Genomic DNA, 19,625 nt, shown 5'->3' with positions numbered 1-19,625 from the left:
ATTATCTCTTATTATATTGCTTAACTTTAGTTTCATATGTAATAATGATCAAGGACTGTTAATTAAGGATGGGATGGATATTAATGAGTTTGAGAAAGCTAATATGTGGTAGTTTGGTTAGTAATTCTGGTTCCTTAACTTCTATTGGTTCATGAAGAATATAATGAGGTGTATCATAGGATCACACAATTAAGCATAAGAGTTTCAATAGTGGGATGGCTTACCAACATTCAATATGGGTTTACCATCTCACTTGTAGGTTTCATGCCTAGCCTTTCAAGATTATGTTGTACTTCTTGTGTCAAATAATAGGCCATTAGAGCTTTCTTTTCAACCCATAGTTTTGTTGCATTCTCATAGCAAACATTGATTGCTTGACATTGTACAACGCCATTTGTTTTATATTCTTGGCCACCAAACCTATTTGGATGGATGGCTCCTTTGTGGTCAACAATTGTTTACAATCTCACAATTAGGAGTGGGCACAAAAGTTGGATGGGACTTGCAATCATAATCTTGGACCTTGGTCCATGCCATTATAAGGTGAATGACTGCCTTCATCCAAGTGGTATGAACATTTTTATTGCAATCAAGATCATTGCATGGGGCACTCAATTGACAACATTAATTATAAACATTGTTGTGGGTAACTTATCTTATTATAGCTACTGTTGGCTGGTTGTCTTCAGAAAAAGTCAAGTTTTGGTTTTAAGAGGTGGATCTTTAAGTAATGTATAACATAACCTTACGTAATTGTGCAACTAAATTAGAATGGGACTAACCATTAGTCAAATGACCAAGAAATGTTTAATTAAAACAGTGAGTTAGTAGCCCACTGAGCATTAATGAAAAGTCAGTTGAAGGATGCACAATTATATCATTCACCATAAGAATCACAATAAAGTTTAATAATATCAAGTTAATAATAGGCAATTGTACTAAATAAGTTAGTCTTAGTCTGATTGATTCCCAACATAAACATATCAGTACAACAAGGCTCTTGTAGAATGCTGCTCGAAAGTGATCCACTCCCTTAAAGAAACCAGTCTTGAAGAGCACATAACAACCTTCCTCTATTTATTTTAATGTATACTGTTCTTTATAGACATCCATGATAACATTGACTATTCTCTCTTGGTATGTTACAAGATACCAAATGTGCCCAGAAGCCAGGAATTACATAGAATATTTAATAGGTGTGAAAATGTACACATCATAATAAACGAATCTCCAGTCATTTGACCACCGGAAAGAGATTTCAATGCCAGATTCCAGAAGGACTTAGTAACCATATTCCATGAACTATTTAGGCAGCATTAACAACAGCGAAGGCAGACAAAATTTAAGAGGAATTAATTATAATGAACACCAGCAGAAGCTGGGTACAAATATGAATACGGAAAAGTATGTGTACAGAAATATAGCCAATTCTAATACTAGATCTCTATATTCTTTTCGTTATGCAATTGTGGTTGTTGAAACTCAAGAGATTGATCAATTAAACAAAGCAAGTCTTCAAAGTCCGAGAATTCCGTGTGTAGCTGTCAAAATAATTATAGTCAGTGGTGAGTAAAGAGATTTGAAAGATACTATTGGAAGAAGTCGGCAGTGGTAAACATGCTATGAGAAATTACCCTGAGAGTTTGACTATATGCATTCCATAAGCGGTGGTCACCTCTGAAAATATCTAGTAAGACCTATAAATTGTTCAAAACATAAGATCTGTGTTACCAGGGAGGACTGAATACTTATACACAAAATGCTATTAAATATGTAATGTGTATGGTAAAGAGAATATTAAAGCACATCTCACTTCTGTGCGTCTTAGCAAAGTTGCAAGCACAACAATCCATTCTTTGAACCCCACAGTACACATATGGGCCAAGAGAAACTCTGCATCTAAGCGGCTCTGCAGTATATTCATATCTAACTGCAATAAAAAAGAATCAACACACAAGCAGAATTTAGTTACATTTCAAGGTCCAGAAAGAGCAGAATATAGCTAGTATACACTAAGGTTTTCCCACCAAATCATCAGATGAGATCATGTAGAATTCTCATTCGCTACTAGATTGCATATCTATTACTCTTTGAATATCATACACATACTCACTTCCCATCAGTTCAGTGATTAATGATTGAGCTGTAATACAGCAAGCATCAATGAAGCTACCATCACAGGCTGCAATGACTGTTACTAGACCAGAATTGCTTATAAATATCTTTCTTTTTTTATGATGTCACTCACATTACTAGGCAGGGATTGCTTATACATATCTTTCTTTTCTTTATGATGTCACTCAGTGTGTGAACCATACGTACCATACGTGTATTAGCATTCCAGAATGTTTCTATCATTCGAGTATGGTAAACACCCTCGAAGTATGGTAACTACCATACTTTTGTATTCATTATTTATTATAAGATAAAAGTTTTTTAAGGTAAGAAAGTTAAGGTAAGAAGTGTAAAAAAAACATAAGAATGTTTTGATAACATACGCATTCATTTGCATTCGTATGAAAAAGAATGTTTGCCAATGCATTCGAGTATATTACGTACTATGATGTCACTCAAGTTACTAGGCAGGGATTGCTTATACAGAGCCTTACACAAGTGATAACATGCAATGTCTAATATATATCTGTTGCGGCAAACAAATCTACATCCAAAGATTTCAGACATGACATCCAAATTGAAGTACCTTTTGACCAACAATCTGTAAAGCAGATGGGAAGTCCTGTAAACGAGCAGATCTGCCACTTGACGATTGCAAGAATTCCTAAAAATTACAAAGAGAAAACATGAATTTAATTCATCTGGTGCATTATGAAATAACATACCTTTAAATGTCCAAATAGAATGTACCGTCAAGTCAAACTGGGTGCCTTTAACAAAGGCAACAAGTTCACAAAGCATCTTATTGGACATAAGGTAGCCTGCATGATTCTCCAATATCCTCTTTACAGTTGCAACATGTGCACTTGGTTCCCTTGCAGAAACACTATTTACAAGCCAACAATAATTTTAGAATCTTAGTCGGGTGATGGAAAGTGAAAGAAAAGGTTCCATAGAAATTTAGATATTTAGTCTTGACGTATGAAATAACCAGAGAAAAGTATCTTATAAAATTCAATATAGTTTTACAGCATCTATAATAGGAACAGTAATACAACAGTATCCATTGCATCTTTCTTACAGTGCCACATTACATTTTTTTGCCTAAAACAAACCAGCAGGAGCAAACTTCAGATACTGAATTTCGTAGCAGACCACAATCTCAGCATTCAAGGTGACCAAACTTGGTGAACCTTGTGATTCATGAGGAAGCTGATACAATTGCATCCGCAATCAACAAGAATCAGGACACAAAACAGCAAGAGGAAAATGCAAGCACTGAATGAAACCAGCTTTGTCCAATTTGAAAGGTAGTGAAGATTTAGTTAATAAATCAAACAATTAGATTTGGTTGCAGAGATAACCCTATACTTTTTCAAGTTGCAAATGGCCTGCAAGACCAAACAAGAGATTACCGCTTGGTCACGTGTTTTCACGTCTTTGAAACAACAAACCAAAATAAATGTTGCTAAGTAAAAAAAAGGAGAAGTAAAAAAGTGACTAAATAATTGTGTTATCAGTACATGTAAGATTCTCAAATCAGATAGATTGTCATATTTGTCTTCGAAATATCTCTGGCATAGGTCGATCCAGAATGGACAGGTCTGAGAATCGAGGGAAGCACCCGCAGTGGGGGGAAATAATGGCTTTTATCTGTTGAGATCATGGTCCATGACGCCAGGTCCTATGTGCACGGCAAATTGCTATTGCCTGATCTATTGTAACACCTTTGTTATGTGATAGCTCTATGTTAGATATAATCAATGATCAGCCTGAAGTTGTAAATCTATCCCCATATGTGCTCTTAGAGTGCACATTTTGTGATAGTGCCCCAAATGAGGAGTGACTAGGGTGCAACTTGACCATATGGGTTGATAAGATGTTAATCTAGGAAACCGTAGATGTGTAGGACACAATGTATTTAGGAAAGAGCGAAATAGGTAATAGGATTGGCTAATCAAGTCAACTAGAATATTTTGTGGGCAAGTTATGATGTACTTAGTCTTGAAGTATGTGCCATTGATTTCAAGATAAGTACTATCTAGCACTGGCCTATATCTAGGGAATTGGGTCATATTAAATGACAAGTCAGTTGACAGAAAAGGAATATCTCCACTACTATCAATTGACTTGCACATTTAATGTTATACTCAGACCAAACATAGAATATAATCCACTTTCTTACACAGTGGTTGGATTGATCATCAGTCCCCACTAATTTTGTAGTGAGCTGGTCCATATCCTATCTAAGCTCTAAGGTGTGAGCACATGGGTAAACTACCATTGTGAGCTACTCTTATATGTAATAGAAGTTTTGTTTTCATATATCCATCTCTGTAATTGTAACTCTATATACCTATCTAATCGATTCTCAATATTTCTAACACTCTGAGTGTCAAAAGAGACGCAGCATATGGTAATGTTTACACGGAGATTTCTACATCCATATTTGTAACTCTAAATCAGTTGATAATCCACATAGCATGATGTCTAACTACACTCTACATCGACACACATATGTCAGATTGATAAACTTTTACAGAAACACATTGAAGGGAGTTTTCTACAGCCATATTCGTACCATTCTTATAGTTTGGGCATACAGATCCAAAGCAAGTAGAGTTAAATATTTAATTCTTCAATTGACATCCACACCCAAATCTAGAATGTATAAAGGAACAATGATAAGCTGATTCTCGGCTTCAAAGCTCTAAAGACATCTACCTTTTTAAATTTGGTGAGGTGATCAAAGTCTCCTTGGCTGGACTTGAACGGAATAACCCTAAAAAACGACTGGACTTTCTCTCTGGTTCCTCATTCGCAACTTCTATTTCCCTTCCAGAACGAAGAAGGAAGCGGACCTTTTTAAGAGAACCACAGAATTCAAATCATTCAATAAACTGCCAGAAACATCACAAATGTGGACTGCAAATGGGTTCAGGATACATACCAACTCTCCTGCAAGTTCATACATGGATTCTTCCAATGTAGCCTGCATGACAATCCACATCATCAGTAACAGGATTTACATAGACAAATACAATCGATAAAGTGCAAATATATACTTGAAGAAGGCGTAATGCATTATACTGGCTGACAGGTGTACCCTCCAGCTTCTCTATTACCTGAAGCAAAAGCAAGGGAAAATCCACAGGCTAAAAATATATTGGCACAGGATGATGCTAATACCGTCGTACAACAATAATCACTAATACAAATAGTTTGCAGTAATGCTTTAAATCATAAAAACAGAGCAAAATATAAAGATAGAGAATCCGCATAATCTACATGTAAATATTCTCATGTAAATATTCTCGAATGGTGGTTCATACCAGGATATAGCCAGCTGCAGTGCGGTAGCAACGCCGTTTGAAGCACTCATCAAACAGCCTGAGGTGGTAATAACAAGCATGTGAATATTCATGGGGATATTCATATATCTAAAACTAATGTCAAAAGCTATGAAATCCGCCCATATTTTGTTCTGAGTAGTATATCCTACTAGCATTGACAAAGGGACATTTCATACTCTGTGGACTTTCCAGCAGCAGCAAAGAGGTCATTCCAGTGTCTTCCATCTGTCTTCCTTGCAACGCTCACTACCACATCTAAATACTCTGAGAAGTTCCTTATTAAGTCACAAGTTTGATGCAGCAAACTAGAAGAATCTGACTTGATGGGGCTAGTCCATTCTGACTTACTAAAATTTTGACTGTCAATAAAAAAAGCATGATTTAGCATCAGTATCCAAAACTCCAAGCATCTAAATACAGAAAATAGTTAAGAAAATACTATAATGGGAACAAGTTGGTGTAAACAAGAAGCCATAAAGCATTAATAGTGGGACAACTAATAATATGACACACTGCCCTACCCCACTGGAACAGTTGCATATTCAAAGGAATTATATAACACAAAGAAATGTTGCATATATCATATTCAGAATCACATGGACTTGGACATGGACTTGGAGATACTCTTAATATTGCTTATACTTTATATGAACTCACCAGATTGGTATATTAGATACAAGTTCCGCTGAGGAGACAGTACAGCTAGAACAAAATATAGCACTAAACATAAATATGAAAATTTGCAAGCTTACTGGAAGAAGCTCTAACGAGATATTGTTTTGGTTGCTACCACTAAAGATACTAAAATCAATTAAGTATAGATATAGCAGATACCTGTGGCATGTATTAGGTATAGTAGACCAGTTAATCACTCTAGCATTCATTCAGAGAGCCAAGTCAATCTCATTTTCATTGACCAAAATGTCAGACCATTAGCATCGTACAACTAATAATAGCAAACAAGAGATACCCACTATCACTGACTCTCTTTGGCTCTTCATATACATGAGGTATATTAGAGAGATTGGGGGCTTCAGGAGCGTAATTGGCAGGGATAGCCATATCAATATTACTATAGGTTGACATTGAGTTGGTATTCAATTCTTCAGATTGACAATAAAGACGTGATTTTGCATAGACGTGATTATAAAGATTTGTTAGTCAACCTTGACAAAACTAAAGTGAGTTGTGAGTGCTTGAATTTCTTGTGAATATGCAACCCTCGGTGCCCTTGAAAGACAATGTGCACATATACAATTCAAAGAACCACACTAAACTGTGGTTGTTTCTACAATGCAGAAACTTGGGACTGAACCTCCATGCGCACATAACTAAACAGATTTGGAGAAACTTCAGTCTAAATGATGACCCACATAGTAAGGAGCTAAGCATCGCTACCCCATGATTGCATCCAAGGTACGTTTGGCAATATTCAGTGGTATGGGACGCTGACAGAGATCAGGATTCGTCTCAATTCCTTCACTCAGGTGGAGTGGAAAAGTGCCCTTAATCCATTTCTTTCCTTTAATTATATGTCTATTTGCTTAATCATTAGTTGTATCCTTCAGACCCATGATGATATCCGGGCAGAGACAGGAGCAGCCTCAACAACGACTGAGACAATGCCCCAATCAGTGACTGATATACAAGTAATTTGGTGTTCCAAACGCAAAGGTCCTCAAGATTGGCATTTATCCCATCAAAACAGCTGGCTCAAGATGGAGATAATAATTATCAGTATGCTGAAATGCTGAATGGTTCCAATCACATGGCATAATAATAAACGCACTACCCCCATTCCAATATAACTTGGATTGCCCATACCTAGACATGAAGAAAGTGGAAAAGAATAGAGTGACCTGACCTAATATCATAAAATTGGATAATAAAAGAATATGGATCAACCCCAACCCTTTCATAAATAATGGAAGAACAGATCAACTAATTCTGCTATCAGATGGTGAAATCGGAGGAACACTTTTTGTCATAGTGCTATTGTTTATGAGATAAGTGGAAAATAGCACCGCCTCTTCACACAAGGCTTTGATCTACTATGCAAGGTAACAGATACGACATCTAGGGTTGCTTGGGACTTCTGCTAGAACTCGAGACATATAGAAAAGACGTTAGAGGCCACAAGTACCACCCTAACAGCTCATTAACAAAGAACCACCACAATTGTTTTTAGCTCCATTATGCATGTTACAAGTCAATCAAGGACTACATAAGTAGGGTGACAATAAGTCAAGCAATAGAATTTGTTGTGTGCATAGTCCGCCTCCATCCGGACCACCACCCAGCATTATAACCTGACACCAATACAGCTTCCGTGAAACCTCTCCATTTGGATCAGCTCATATTGGAGATCTTTCAAAGGCAGATGTTTTAGTCCATCTAATTTCAGAATATTATGTGCCTAGTAAAAATTTGCCAGGTCTCCAGATTTAGCTATATGTATTCTGGTTTGTTGCCCTCAAAGAAGAGACAATATTTTAAGATGAAAACTCTTGTTTGGTCTTATAGGCAATGTTAGCTGCCTCCTAAAAGACATTAATAAATCTGTCTTTCTCCACCTCTTAAGAAAGATCACCATTCCCAGCATTATAATTTCATACGTGTATAGATTGTCAGTAACTCTGTTCAACTTATTAAACGAACAAGATCGTAAAAACAAAAATAGATGTTAACATAACGGGGTTTCAATAGATCGGGCAATAGGCCCTGGCCCCATGGACCACGTCCACAGCACCCTTGTCATCAACAGATAAAGGCCATTATCTCCCGCCATCGCAGATTCTTCCCTCGCTTCGGAGACCTCTCCATTCTGGATCGACCTATGCTAGAGATATTTTGAAGACAAAAGTTACAATATATCTAACTTGAGAATCTCACATGTGCCGAAAACCAGATTCCCTCATCTGTAAGTAATACTTATTCTATTTTGATTTGTTGTTTCCAAAAACGAGACAACACTTAAGATGTAATCTCTTGTTTGGTCTTATAGGCCATCTTGGCCTTTTAAAAGATGTTAATATATCTTTCTTTCTTTCTTTCTCCACCCCTAAAGAAATATCACCATTCCCAGCCTTAAAAATCCATATAAATGTACTCGTTGTAAATAACTCTTTACAACTGATTAAATGAACAAGAGCGTACAAACAAATAGAGACATTTCCATCAAACAAAAGTTTAACACATCTTAAAGTTTCTGCTAACAATCTTTCATCAAATACAATGATTAAGTATTTGTTTGATAAATATCTCAGGAAAAACTCAGTCTATTTTGAACATACCTAGAAACTACAGCATCAAACACCGTAAAAAGCAACCACTCAAGACAATGTGAAAAATGTGGCCTTTTTGCAGACAATCTGGCAAGTTGCAAAGCATCATCCATTTTTTCACGCTGCACAATTAATCAAAGATCAAAATAAGGCAATAACAATTAGAAGATATATTATTATAAAACTTTCTTCACACCCTGAAAGCACAATACTTGAGTTAAAACGAGGTGAATAACATTACACAGAGCATGAAATTTAGATGATTATGTTCATATGCCTTTTTCCCCCAAAGGCACAAGGTTTGATTTTTAAACAGAGCCTTTGCTATGAAAACACTATACTCCTTTTCTAGTTATATTTTACTCTATTGATATCCAAAACATAATGACATTCACAAATTCATTAAGTTCCCTAATTCAGTTTACACAAGTCAACATCATATTCTAGCAAATTCAGCATCACAAGATTTATTCCAATTCACGAAGTGTAGATTTTACTGTGCTAGTAAACCCACTATACCCTGTAGGACACCACTCCAATGTTTGTGACCTTTCCATTACATAATTTGTTTGGAACCCTGTCAAGTGCTTTTCCAGAGTGATGAAAGTCACTTGGAAAATGGGATGCAAGAATGGGTGGATCATCAGATAAACTGTAGGAAAGAAAAAAGGGTGCAACCGACAGAACTAAAAGAGGTCAGCAGCAGCCATTAAGAGATAGACAAGTAGATCATCAAGACATTGAAAATGATTACTAAATAGATATTTATAACCATGATGCTGACTGACACATTCTTGCTTGGCATGGCCCTTGTCATAGCACTGTCTATAGTTGATACCACGTCCTCAATGCCATATCAGATTACCTCCCCCAGTGTTCTGAAAATTTGAAAATGATTTTAATTTGCAGACATGTTTATACCTAATGTTGTATGTCATCCTCCAGCATACAAATGAAGATAGAAGACAAATAAAAGGTGATGATTCTCTGGTACTCCATACAGACTGATCGAGGGTTGCAGATTTGCAGATATAGCTGTCATGTTATATAGGATATAGGAACCATATATAGTCGAATTTGCCTAAAATGTACATAAAAATGCTGGCTTACATGGACAACATCCAGGCCACTGCATTGCCTGAGAATGCTGATACTAAGACAAACAATTCCTACATTTGTAACAGGCACTAAATATCTTCAGTTACAACATCCTTGAAATGTCAATAATAGATTTATCAAGTACATGGCATCCAGCTAGAAAAATATCGAATCACTAGAAAACAGGAACAAAGAACTAGAACCTGGATAAGATGACGAAGTAGACAGTGTAAGATAGTCTGAGCTTGTGGCAAAGGTTCAAAGCAAGGCATCTCCACACCTGCTGAAAATGAAAGTCTTTGCGAAACTCCCACCACTACACCAGAATATGGTACCAGCCCCAAAGGATATACTTCTCGGTCAAATTCGAGCTCTGGGTCCAGCTGCAAAAATAGATACAACTTCAAAATCATAAACCAAAATAAATGCATCATTGTGGAAATGTGTCTAATGAGAACCTGCAGAAAGTCTTGCAACTGATATGAATCCGCCCCAGAAGATGGATACCATGCCTGGAAATATGGGATATGAGAAAATATTAAATCGGTATGCTAATGATAATGCCCTTCCAAGAAATAGGATAATCTATCAAACAAACAATTATAAAGAGTTTCAACTGTGCCTGCATTCCATGATGTCCATAAGCCAACCATGAAACTTCTTCTATCAAGTTCGCTTCTCCATCCAGTTGCTTATAGGTTACCCAGAAATGTTCTACATCTCCTGTTAGTTTGCGTTCACTACCTTCATCCAAGTCCAGAAGTGAGAGTTCCCCGTTGATTCTCAAGATAAGACACCTGCAACCTGAGAGATTGTATAAACCTTGGCCTATAGATCACCAAAACCCCTTTTAATATGAATTATAAAAAATAGAGACCTGGATGGCTGTTTGGGAACAGAATCTTCAAAGGAGCCGTGAACATCATTGTTTACAGACAGGTCAATATCTGAAGAGATTTTCCCATCTTGTGTTATGCGGTGAGGTAAAAAGCGCATAGCCACAGGTTGCTTCTTTGCAGTCATTATCGAAAGTTCCCGTGCTGTGACAAGCTGTTCCTTCTCTCATTACAAAATTTCTGAAAGGAAACTAGAAAACATAGCGTTTACTTAATGATGCCCATACCTGCAAACTTGAAGTCTGTGTTGGATTGAGCTTGCCTGATAATCTAGCTTGGAAAACATGAACATCAAAAGGAGGATAGGTAACCAGAATATAATCTTGCCAAATATCCATGACTATAGGTTTGTCTGGCAGAACCTTCCGACAAAGCAAAGAACTTTCATCTAGATGGAAACGTGGATAAAAGCACAGTTCATACCTGCAGAGTACCACCAACTCTTCAGATTAAACATCTCATGATGCAAAACGCTGACCAAAATATAGTTGTTCATTATTCCAAGAACGATGAAAAGATAACTAACCAAAGGTCCCATCAGATATACCAGAATAACACTACTAAGCTCTGAAACTGAAATGCACTTTCCATACTGTACTTGCCCATATTAAGGGAGATTCAAACTTTCTAAAATCTAGAATTCTATTACACTGCACAAGAAGACTAGTCATCAAATATTGGGGCTTATTCCCTGTCAGATTGTTGCAAAGTTGAATTCTAGTATAAATTACCAGTAAGGCATCATCTAAATTATGTGAAGAAGGAACCTCTGTAGCATACACTGAAGCCCATAATGGATGCTGTAGGAGCAGAAGAAAGTTTTACATGATAATTGCTGAAACAAATATGATCACTTTTAGCTTTTTTCTTTAGATCTACATTATAGACTAAATGTTACCTTAACAGTTATTTTCATGATCCTACTGTTGGTTGTACAAAGTCCTCAAATTTGAAGAACCAAAGAAATTGATGCAGTTAGTGCTAAACAGGAACTTACAATTTGCTTGTATCGTTATAATTGCATATAACCACAATTTTGCCCAGCCAAAGTAAGCCTCTGCAGCTAATTCGCTGCTCTTGCATTAGATCCCCGAAGACACGCCACTTCTTTAATCGCAAGTCATAGATTATCAGACCTCGAGAACCTGCTATGGCTAAATGTGTTCCATCCTTACTTGCAGCTACATTCAAAACTGGCCAATTTGCGCTGATGTAAGATTGCTGTATGTCATAGATATTGTGTATCAGCATAATATGAAAACAATCAGTCTACAATGAAATTTAGCTCTTTATGAACTACCTACCGGCACAATCAGATGCTGAATTTTAAGCTCATCTTCATCTTCTGACTGCAAAAGGAGTACCCTGTCTTCACCACATATAATATGGCGAAGATGTGAAACACCAGAGATACCTCTATTCAGACAGCACTTTCCAAATGTAAATGCAACCATTCTTTCTGCATTGCCCGATTCAATGGCAAATAGCTGGTAAGCATTATCTTCCCAATCCATGCATATTACACCAGCACTCAGAGGCTCAGATCTGCGCAGATCTTGACCAGGTTTAGAGACTGGTGAAAAAGCTGAATGTAGCCCACTTTGACGAATTGTACACATTAGCCTACATCCAGAAGAAGACCACACAGCCAGGCCTCGAAGCTGCCATCCAACTGCAAATGCAGTATTGTCAGGTGTCCACCTAATGCAGCTTACTGCTCCAGTATCTTCCATCGAATATCTGAAATGATATTTAAACAAGAAAACTTATATCTTTTGATCCAATTGTATTTTCCCAATACCATTATGCGATTATACAAAGTCAGAGAATTGAATACAAGAGGCATTATGGCTTAAATCAAGGAAATGCTAGAACACTTTAGAAAAAACCATGTAAGGTATATAGAGTGCATTTGCGCTCTGATTCTTCTATTGCGGATCCCAATTCTGAATTTTCAGAACAGCTATTTTAACAGCATTATATCACCACATACAAATGATGATCTGTGAGCATGTGACTTCATCTCCCTTTTCTTGAGAAAACAGAACTATATAATAACTTGAATAAAAACAATTTGCAGCCTAATTTTGATCATAATACAAAGGTGGCTTTGACACAACAGTATGTTGACCTTTTCTACAATATTATATACCTCATCAAATACATGAAGTCCGCTAGAAAAAATCCAAAACAATCTACCTTAAATAAAGAGAATCATTCTTAAATAATTATTAACTGATAAACTATCAGTATTTCACTCCATTCAAAATACATTAGTAAATGAACATAGATCTCTCTTGTATAACTAGATGGTTGTGTATATATATTTTTAATTGGCTATAGATTAATGACCTAGAGAAAGTAGGTCAAATTTCTCACCCCCAATCATATAGAGATATTGTTCGGATAAGTGTTGCATTGTCCGCAAGGTCAAAGAGATTAACATCTCCAGTTTTAGACCCGACAGCAAGAATGCTTTGTTCATGAGCTACAGAAGCACAGACTGCATCACAAATACCTAACCACCTCTCTGCTGTTATGTCTGAACCTTTCCTCACACCTTTCTTGCTTGTTGTACAAAGTAATACCTGGCCATCTTGGAGCACTGCTATAAGAAGGTTCAGTTGGACTGACACTTCCAGCTGTGTGAAACTTAACTTTAAGTTTCTCATCTCTCTGAAAGACTTTGCTTGACCTAGGATGGTAATATCATGGTTATCCTCTTCCAGGGAAGACTTTTCAGGCACATAACTATCTTTGCTAGAAACTTTCACAGAATCCAAGGGCTGCATAATCAAGAAAACAAATGAATGAACAAGAAAACTAGAAAATTGAAAAATGAAACAACAGGTTGAAATTTTTTACCTCACCAGACCATGAAATAAGCTGCAAAGACCCATCTGAAAGACCCAATATCGCACTGTCATTTGTTCCTGCAAAGTTGCTCCTGGAAAAATAACAAATCTATCAACTACAGTATATGCCCATTCACACGCTGTGATATACAAGAAAGTGAACTCTTACGTTGAAGTCGTCCCATGTAAAGATGGTAATTTCAAGCTTGAGGAAAGCTTCAAATTAATAATGAACACACCAGTAGCCTCTCTTCCACTAAATCGTATTTGCTTACCAGAGGTGCTTAGCTTATAGCAAAGTAAATAGTTTGCAGCTGTCTGGAACAGAATACAATTATTTATCAAATAAGAAACCCTTTATGTCACTCTGAGATGCACGAAGAAGCAGCAGTTACAGTATAAAAATGCACACAAATAAGAAATCCTTTATGTCACTGCAAATAGACATATCAAACTCTATTTCCTTGCTTCACATAATCACGGTCCTTTCTGAAACCATGATCATTGCAAATTCTGTTGTTCCAAGTATAATCTCTATTAACACAGAACATTTGACATGAAACAAGTACATGAAGTAAACTAGAGAAAAATAAGTGAAACCTACTTCTTAGATTTATGAAGGTGTATGAAGTGTGTTGTGAGAATGTTGATTGATCATAATATCAAGTCCTCTATATTATGGTTAGGGTTAACAAACACTTTAATATATAGCAAACTACAACTGTTCAGTGAGATCTCTATGTAATGCAGTTTAGGGTAAATATATCTTACCATGCACATAGTTACATAGAATCATGAAATCTGGAATGTATGGCTCAGCTTATGCAACAAACATGGAAGACATCAATGTGTCAGCTTGCAACATATCTTATGCAAAGACCCCATGTATATCATATGCTACATACCCTAGAAAACTCTTTCTTGTGTGCTAGTTATGAAATTAATAAATACTTACAAGTACTAAAACAGTTTTCGAGTCACTGCTCCATATGGCTTGTATGTTACATCCTTCCCGATTTATTGCATCAGTATCTCTGACGGATTGTGCAAGTCGAGTTTTATGCTGTAAAAGGTACACGAACACATAGTGTATGTAACGTAAAAATGCTTGAATGGATATTTATGGCACAACATAATCTGACAGCATCGTTTCTCTGATATTCCAAAAATATATGCATGTGCTGCACGAAGTTTAAATGACATCTATGCACTATATGCCATCCAACATAGGGACCAATCACAAAAGAGAAAGAACAGCAAAAATAATATGATATTATACTTAACATTACAAGCACAGCACAAACTGATACAATAAGAAAATTCTTTAGTAAAATTTGTATAGATTATATGTTAATCCAGAATGAAGTTTGATCACAACATGTATACATTTCATTTATCATGATCTCATGATTAATGGAACTAGAGCTACCTTGCGAAGTTTTTGATAAATGCATAGATGCTACATTTGATGCCTATTCTTGCAAGCTAGGCGTGAACACATGTTTCTTGGGCACTTCTGTTTTTTCCAAGTGAACACGTTAGTTAACCACCGATCTGCTTCCCACCTTATGATTTATGGGCTTTTGTAATCAAACGTCAAATATAAAATAGTCAGTTCTTTAAATAGTTTAACAATCTTTTAGAGCCCGTTCTAAGAAAAACTCTCTCCAAGAATTCTTCTGTAGGAACATGTTTACATTTCATTTATCATGGTCTCATGATTAATGGAACTAGAGCTACCTTGCGAAGTAGTTGATAAATGCATAGATGCTACATTTGATGCCTATTCTTGCAAGCTAGGCGTGAACACATGTTTCTTGGGCACTTCTGTTTTTTCCAGTAAACACGTTAGTTAACCACCGATCTACTTCCCACCTTATGATTTATAGGCTTTTGTAATCAAACATCAAATATAAAAGTCAGTTCTTTAAATAGTCTAGCAATCTTTTAGAGCCCGTCTCGAGGAGGAGGAGGGTGTAGGGCGTATGTTTCTTGGGCACTTCTGTTTTTTCCAAGTGAACACGTTAGTTAACCACCAATCTACTTCCCACCTTATGATTTATGGGTTTTAGTAATCAAACATCAAATAGAAAATAGTTAGTTCTTTAAATAGTCTAGCAATCTTTTAGAGGCCATCTCAAGGAGGAGGAGGGTAGGGCGTTTGTTTCTTAACTTAAGAAACAAATGCCCTACACCCTCCTCCTCCTTGAGACGGGATCGTTTCCTCCTCACATCGACTTCCTAGAATTGCATGGGAAGCAAGCAAAAAGATCCAAAAGACGTATAAAAGCAAAATTTTGTGTTCCGGTTGGATGCAAGATATAGAAAAATGGTTTGGTAGATGGGATGCAAAACACTTGCTTCATGATGCATCACTAGATTCCTCTGTAAATGAGGCCTTTTTTCAACGGCAATGTATCATGACATGGGACAAATGTGGAGGCTCACGCTTCACACATTATACTACACATGTTGCACCTAACTACAAAACCATATTCTTTGCGGAACGGGGAAACCGTACACATCGATACATGTTAGAGCCCATACCGCTATCTGCCATTCAAACCATTGCTTCCATGCGACTTAGCTCACATGCATTGCGATGTGAGATAGGGCGTTGGGGCACAAGTAATGAGAGTGGTTGGTTATGCACACTTTGCCCTGAACAAGTTCGCGAATGAGTATCACACTTTGATACAATGCTCTGCCTTTAATGATATTCGACCATGCTTTCCACATCTCTTCGACCGAGCCCAATCCTTGCATGAATTCCTCTCACAACCACAATGTGCACTCTCAATTGCAACATTCATTGGTAAAGTTCTTGAACATCGAGAGTCACTACTCACTTTCACACGTATCACATGAAATGTAATATTTTTGGTCTCATAGGTCATATTTGACCTCCGAAGACGATAATATAATCTATCTATCTATCTGTAGTGTTCATTAATTAGCTCATTTCCTTCATTTACTCCACCTTTTGCTTAAACCTATTGTGTGAGTTTATCACAAATCCCAAATGCCAGCAAAGTAGGTTTAGACTATTTCTTGATTCATCCTCACACTCATATATTGTGAAGATATAGGGCTATGTATAATCCTAGAATGTAGGCGAGTACGGGTGTTGTATTGTGTGTATGAGAAAGAAAGAAATATATATATATATATACATCTTTTACGAGGCCAAAATGGCCTATAAGAGCAAACAAGAGATCACATCTTAAAATGTTGCCTCATCTATGAGAACCAACCGACCAAAATAAACATGACTAGGTAAAAAAGTAAATAGAATTAGAATTAAGACATAATTAAAGAATCTCATCATATATGCATGTAAGATTCTCAAGTCAAATAAAGGCTTGTGATTATATTTCTGATTGAAACTTGGGAACATGAAGCCAAGCATATATGTAATATTGATGACTACATCATGAAACCTATATGGCCCCACACTAGAATTAATATTGGGCAAGCAAGAGTGGCATGTATTTATAATGAGGGCTAGGAAAGCTACACACGAGCATGTAAGTATAATGAATACAAAAAATATATACGTGGGTGGTTGAAGTAACATTATGTAAAGATAAACTTTATGGGGTATGTTGTTACATTTCTCATAAAGAATCCAACTACTACAATTTGTATGGGCTAGATCTTGATGATCCTTTTCTTTATCCATGTGATCACATTCTTAAATTACAAGAAACACTTGGTTGCTGTATTATGGCAACAACATCGTCACTCACATTCGATACATGGAGACGACACAAGGAATCATTGTTACAACCCCTAGCAATAACTCTAGATCTCTTATAGATCTTCCATTTCCCATCACAAAAGGTGGTGTAAAATCCATTGTCATCTAATTGACTTGTGCTAATCCTACTTTGAGTTGAAGTACATGTTGTACATGCTGAAGTGTGAGGACAGAACCATACTAAAACCGCAACTTCCTAGTGTCAATATGCACAACACCGAATGTACAGTTGTCCCCGAGATGGGTAAAATCATGTCGACCCCTTGTGTAGTCAGAAAACCACTCACGATGAGGAGTGATGTGAAAAGCACTTGAATCAAGAATCCAAGTGTGCATGTCACCATCCTTATTTGCAAGTAAAGAATGTGCATTGAAGCATGAAGATACAAAGAGTACATCATTCCCATTATCACTGTCATGAATGACTACATTCACCTCCATAGTTTTAACACTATTCTTAGGTTGACTATATTTCATCTCATATTTGCTATCATCTATCATCTTGCCCTTCCCTTTCTTTTCCTTCCATTTGTGGCAGTCATGTTTAAAGCGACCCTTCTTGCCACAATGATGGCATTCTACATCTTTGCCATGCAATTAATTGCGGCCTTTGCTATCAGATTTGCCTCTCTATTGTGACATGCCCCTAGTATACGAAGCACTGGAGGACTTAATCTCTTCCATGTGTAGAAAACTCTCTACATGGTACAAAAACATCACATTAGAATTGCTCATTGCAGTCCTGAAGATATCCTAGTTCTCTAGCAGCGCACAAAGCAAAAATGCAGCCTTAAACTCATCATCAATGAAGAATTCCAAGGCACCTTGAGTGGGTGTTGAAGATAAAATAATATTAGCCTTAAGAGGGGCTCCGTTCCTTTTACAATATTCCAGAAACGATGGTATTGCAGCTTGGTCATCATATGCAATTCCGACTCTAGATAGTTAGTTCCATCTAGAATAAACTCTTTGGGAAATTGAGGAATGGTGGAAGAGATAATAGTAGCATTAGAAGCCATGAATCCCCTCCACCGCTGTAAATGGATTGTTATGAACCAGGTGCACAAGGGACACATGTCCTTCATATGGAAATTTTAACCAGAAACTTCTGCCATAAAAGACAATTGTATGGATTATAAAACTCTAGTTCTTAACTCTAGTTCCAGAAAAAGAAACAATTTTCCCAAGATGAACAAAATGGAGCTCCACCAAAAAACCATCTTTATCATTCTTTAAACCTAGTCTTCCAAAAGGAGTCCTTTTCCTGAGATGAACGAAGTGCATCTATGGCTTGAACCTTATCTCGTCTAGTTCTAAAAATGAATGCTTTTCCCATGAAACAAGCACAAAGACCATGTTTATTCAAATTTCTAGTTCCCAAAAATGAAGCATTTCCCTGATAAGGATAAAAATGGAATTGCTTTGTCCTGGCTAAGATTTCACCTGAGATGGACAAGTGGAGCTAGCTAATTTGAAACCAGAGGTCAGATCTGATCAATTAATATACCTATTCTCATGAGATCAATTACTGAAAAGGGATTTGCAACACAGAATACATGCCCAAAGAGGTCGCGGGTAAGGAAGAAAATAATATAATATAATTAAGAGGAAATAAACCTGTAAAGTGCTCCACACTTCAAGATGCGATGAAGAGACGAGAAGGAGGAGGCCACTGGAAGCTCTAAGATAAACAACGACGTCTTCAGGAGAAGGGGATGCTGTGGAGAGAAGCTTGGGCCATCCATAAGCGATATACATCCTGTTCCTTCTTTGCCAAAAGAAAAAAGGAGGCCTAATCAGAAGGTATGGCTACCAGAGATATGGCACGGCATCTGTATGCCAGTATCTTCTCTATCAAACCGTGTATAGGGAAGATATCTTCTGGTGAACCACAAGCTACCATGGATCGTTCTCGATCTCGATCTCGATCTTGATCTTGATCTCGATCTGTGACTGTGACTGTATCTGTGTCTCGTCTCCAGTCGCTTCTACTGTGTTTGCACGCCTTTTCTGGTTTCATGTAAATTTGCTACTAGAGTATATTTTGCACCATACGTGCATTCGCATTCGCGTATGGTAAACATCCTCGAAATCTATGGTAAATACCATACTTTTGTATCCATTATTTTTTATTATAAGGTAGAAAGTGTAAAAAAAAACATAAGAATGTTTTGATAACATACGTATTCGTTTTCATTCGTATGAAAAAAGAAATGTTTGCCAATGCATTGCGAACTATGTTTTGCATAATATTAGAAAGAGGC

General features: G+C 36.8%; 1 protein-coding gene across 1 annotated transcript; it reads right to left on the bottom strand.

The window, feature by feature from the left end:
* Window positions 1-1,334: 1,334 nt before the first annotated feature.
* On the bottom strand, window positions 1,335-19,313 carry LOC147861259 (uncharacterized). The gene is made up of 23 exons (XM_087323927.1): window positions 18,979-19,313; window positions 14,557-14,664; window positions 13,771-13,919; window positions 13,612-13,693; window positions 13,126-13,532; window positions 12,051-12,486; window positions 11,744-11,967; window positions 10,974-11,169; window positions 10,728-10,900; window positions 10,473-10,647; window positions 10,309-10,362; window positions 10,054-10,233; window positions 8,762-8,874; window positions 5,645-5,827; window positions 5,448-5,505; window positions 5,181-5,240; window positions 5,066-5,107; window positions 4,840-4,976; window positions 2,866-3,001; window positions 2,702-2,779; window positions 1,814-1,930; window positions 1,635-1,697; window positions 1,335-1,541 (listed from the first exon to the last, which is right to left on the bottom strand). The coding sequence occupies exons 1-23, from the start codon at window positions 19,117-19,119 to the stop codon at window positions 1,437-1,439; spliced, it is 3,417 nt and encodes a 1,138-aa protein (XP_087180053.1). The 5' UTR covers window positions 19,120-19,313; the 3' UTR covers window positions 1,335-1,436.
* Between the last annotated feature and the right edge of the window lie 312 nt (window positions 19,314-19,625).

This window comes from Azolla caroliniana, unplaced genomic scaffold, assembly GCF_043228905.1.
Source record: "Azolla caroliniana isolate FFs.n. ecotype wild unplaced genomic scaffold, voAzoCaro1.0.p SCAF_8, whole genome shotgun sequence".
NCBI classification, from domain to species: domain Eukaryota; kingdom Viridiplantae; phylum Streptophyta; class Polypodiopsida; order Salviniales; family Salviniaceae; genus Azolla; species Azolla caroliniana.
Note: the sequence above shows the minus strand (reverse complement) of the source record. Positions and strands in the feature narration are given on the sequence as shown.

Bases quoted from the DNA above. Each gene is read 5' to 3' on its own strand.
- LOC147861259 (XM_087323927.1), bottom strand. From the start codon at position 19,119: ATGTATATCGCTTATGGATGGCCCAAGCTTCTCTCCACAGCATCCCCT. The intron at 13,533-13,611 runs GTAAAAAATTTC...TTGATTATGCAG, and splicing joins TTATTTCATGGTCTGGTGAG to CCCTTGGATTCTGTGAAAGT. The intron at 5,506-5,644 runs GTATGAAATGTC...TTACCACCTCAG, and splicing joins GCTGCTGGAAAGTCCACAGA to GCTGTTTGATGAGTGCTTCA.